This window comes from Salvia splendens, chromosome 10 (assembly GCF_004379255.2).
Source record: "Salvia splendens isolate huo1 chromosome 10, SspV2, whole genome shotgun sequence".
Taxonomy (NCBI): domain Eukaryota; kingdom Viridiplantae; phylum Streptophyta; class Magnoliopsida; order Lamiales; family Lamiaceae; genus Salvia; species Salvia splendens.
The window spans coordinates 30,373,431-30,376,529 of NC_056041.1; the positions used below are offsets into that span (position 1 = coordinate 30,373,431).

The 3,099-nt window shown below is 40.8% G+C and overlaps 1 protein-coding gene across 1 annotated transcript; it reads right to left on the reverse strand.

The window, feature by feature from the left end:
• Positions 1 to 644: 644 nt before the first annotated feature.
• LOC121752891 lies at positions 645 to 2,156 on the reverse strand. The gene has a single exon (XM_042147983.1). The coding sequence runs from the start codon at positions 2,154 to 2,156 to the stop codon at positions 645 to 647; it is 1,512 nt and encodes a 503-aa protein (XP_042003917.1).
• Between the last annotated feature and the right edge of the window lie 943 nt (positions 2,157 to 3,099).

A 3,099-nucleotide genomic window follows, 5' to 3' on the forward strand; every position in this document is an offset into this window, starting at 1 on the left:
GCAATCTTGGAGAAACCTTCAATGAACCTTCTGTAGTAGCCGGCCAACCCAAGGAAGCTTTGAATTTCATTAGGGGTGGTTGGTGATTTCTAGTTTTGTATAGCCTCCACTTTTGTCGGATCCACTCGAATGCCTTCCGCAGTTACCACGTGTCCAAGGAAGTTCACCTTATTTAGCCAAAATTCACATTTGCTAAATTTTGCATAGAGCTTTTCAGTTCTCAAGGTTTCTAATGCAACTCTGAGATGTTCCTCATGTTCCTTTACACTCTTCGAGTAGATAAGTATATCATCTATGAAGACCAAGACGAACTTATCCAGATAAGGATGGAATACGCGATTCATGAGATCCATAAATACAGCAGGGGCATTAGTCAATCCAAAAGGCATTACTAAAAATTCATAGTGACCATATCGGGTGCGAAAAGCCGTTTTGGGTACATCTTCTGGCCGAATCTTTAACTGATGATAGCTAGATCTTAAATCCATTTTGGAGAATATTCTAACATCTCTGAGCTGATCGAACAAATCGTCTATCCTCGGCAATGGGTATTTATTCTTAAGTGTTAGCTTGTTCAGTTCCCGATAGTCAATACACATTCTTAGCGATCCATCCTTCTTTTTGACAAAGAGTACAGGAGCTCCCTATGGTGATGTGCTAGGTCTGATAAAGCCCAGGTCCATGAGTTCCTGTAACTGTATCTTGAGTTCTCCCAACTCCTTTGCCGCCATCCGGTATGGTGCTTTCGATATTGGCGCAGATCCAGGTTCCAAATCAATGTTAAATTCCAGTTGTCTATCAGGTGGCAACCCAGGTAGATCATCAGGAAACACGTCTGGAAATTCACGCACAACGTTCACATCCTCGATTTCCATTTTTTCCTTATGTTCCTCGTTCAGGTAAACGAGGTAAGCGGGACACCCTTTTCTTATTAATGTTGCTGCTTGTAAGGCAGAGATTATGGATTTTCGTTTATTCATGGTGACCCCATAGAAACTTGTTCGTTCTTCGCTTGTGTTTTGAAAGAAAATTTTTCTTTCTTTACATTGGATGGTGACATGGTTTTCAGCCAACCAATCCATTCCTAGTATAAGGTCAACATCACACATCTTCAGGACCTTCAAATTACTAACTAGGATCCTATGTTCCCCCAATAAGACTTCTATGTTCGAGCAAGTTCGAGTGATTTCTATAATTCCTCCGACTGGTGAGGTTACCTTTATTTTATACTTAGCTGGTTCAGCTGTCAGATTCAAGGTATCAACACAAGAGTCCGATATAAAAGAATGTGAAGCGCCAGTATCAAATAATAAAATGACAGGTATGTCAAGTAGCATGGCCATACCTGCCAGATTTCCCTTTTCTCCCTCAGGCTGTCCCCGCCTCAGTGCGTAGGCCCTGGCTTGTGTTGGAAGTCTCACTTGATGGTGTTGCGGACATCGTGGGGGTTGTTGCGGACCTCTCTGAGGTTGTGCATTTACCGCCCGTAGCTGGGAGCGTTGTCCTAGTGGATATGGTCCTGTACCCCTTCCATAAGTCTTGGTTGGACAATTTTTTGCAAAATGACCAATTTTGCCACACTTATAACAAGCTTCAGTCCCGGCTCTACATATCCCATTATGTATCTTGTTACAATTGGAACATGGAATGGGGCTTGGCCGGCCTTCCGCTGAAATGAAAGTAGACTGTCTCGGAAAGTTCTGCGCACAATCTTGGCCATACCATGGTTTCTTGTGTTCATGTTGAGTCCGATTACCATCCCACTTTCTTTTGTCTCCGGGACTTTGAATTTGAGCACGTGCCAGTGGTACACTAGGCATAGGTTTCTCTACTGGCATTGCTGACTCAATGGCAAGCGCTCGTTTAAGAGATTCAGAATAAGATAACCCACGATGGCTTGCCAATGCCATTCTTATTTCATGTCTTAACCCACCACAAAATTTTTCAGCCATTTTCTCCTCCGTGTTAACCTGATCTGGGGCATATCTGGACATGTCAGTGAATATATGCTCGTAATCTGTTACCGACATCCTTCCTTGTTTCAGATTATAAAATTCCATTTCCTTATTCTTCCGATAACTTTTGGGAATATATTTCTCATAGAATCCTTCTTTGAATTGCTCCCAAGTCATATTAGTTAACTCATGAGCCCCCATTATTTTTTTTCGTGCCTCCCACCAGTAATCTGCCGACCCTTTTAATTGGAAAGGCACACAAATTAAACGCTCTGGATCTGTGAAGTGAAATAAGTTGAAAATGCGTTCAATTGTACGTATCCAAGTTTCTGCATCCGTCGGATCACCCATACCATCAAATATTGGTGGTTTTTGTTTCAGGAAAATCTCTTCTTTTCTTCGATCCGGTACTAGAGGTGGTGGGGGTGGTGGAGTTATTTCACGTTGTTCCTCAAATTCTTCATGTTCGGGTGGTAATACTATTCCAATTCCTCTTCCTCTCCCTTTCCCTCGAGGTCGCCCAACTCTCCTTGGTGGCATTCTACATTGTCAAAAATATTTTTTTATAAGTCTTTACGTGTATGTGTATATGTTATAAAACCATTTAGATTGATAAAATAATTAAATAAATAAATAAATAAACGTTATTTGTATTGTGTCGGACTAAAATTATTCAACAATGCAATCGAATCAACAATAACAATAAGGATTTTGAAGTCATTGAAAATATGTACACATATATATATATACATGTGAAAATTGCCTTTTTGGATAACCAAGAGGACTTTTTGTACAAAATATAGTTTTACAAGCATTTCAATACTATCCAAAACATCGTCAAAACCTAAACATGAAATACATGTACCCATATATGCATCATACAAAAGTAGTAGCTACTATACACAAAACAGAAACACATAACCGAACGGTCTCACAACAGGTCTGTTTCGGATAAGTACAGTGATCACATCTACTCTACTACTAAGGTGTTGTAAGTTTCGTGACACTGGCTTCTGACTTGCAGGTCAGATTTTCTTCTGGCTCTTCCTCTGGCTCTTCTTCAATGTCTTCATCATCAGAACTGCTAACGACGATGGCAGTCATACGACTCCCTCCTGGCCTATATCGTCCACGAGTCATCTCA

Bases quoted from the DNA above. Each gene is read 5' to 3' on its own strand.
- LOC121752891 (XM_042147983.1), bottom strand. From the start codon at position 2,156: ATGGGGGCTCATGAGTTAACTAATATGACTTGGGAGCAATTCAAAGAA.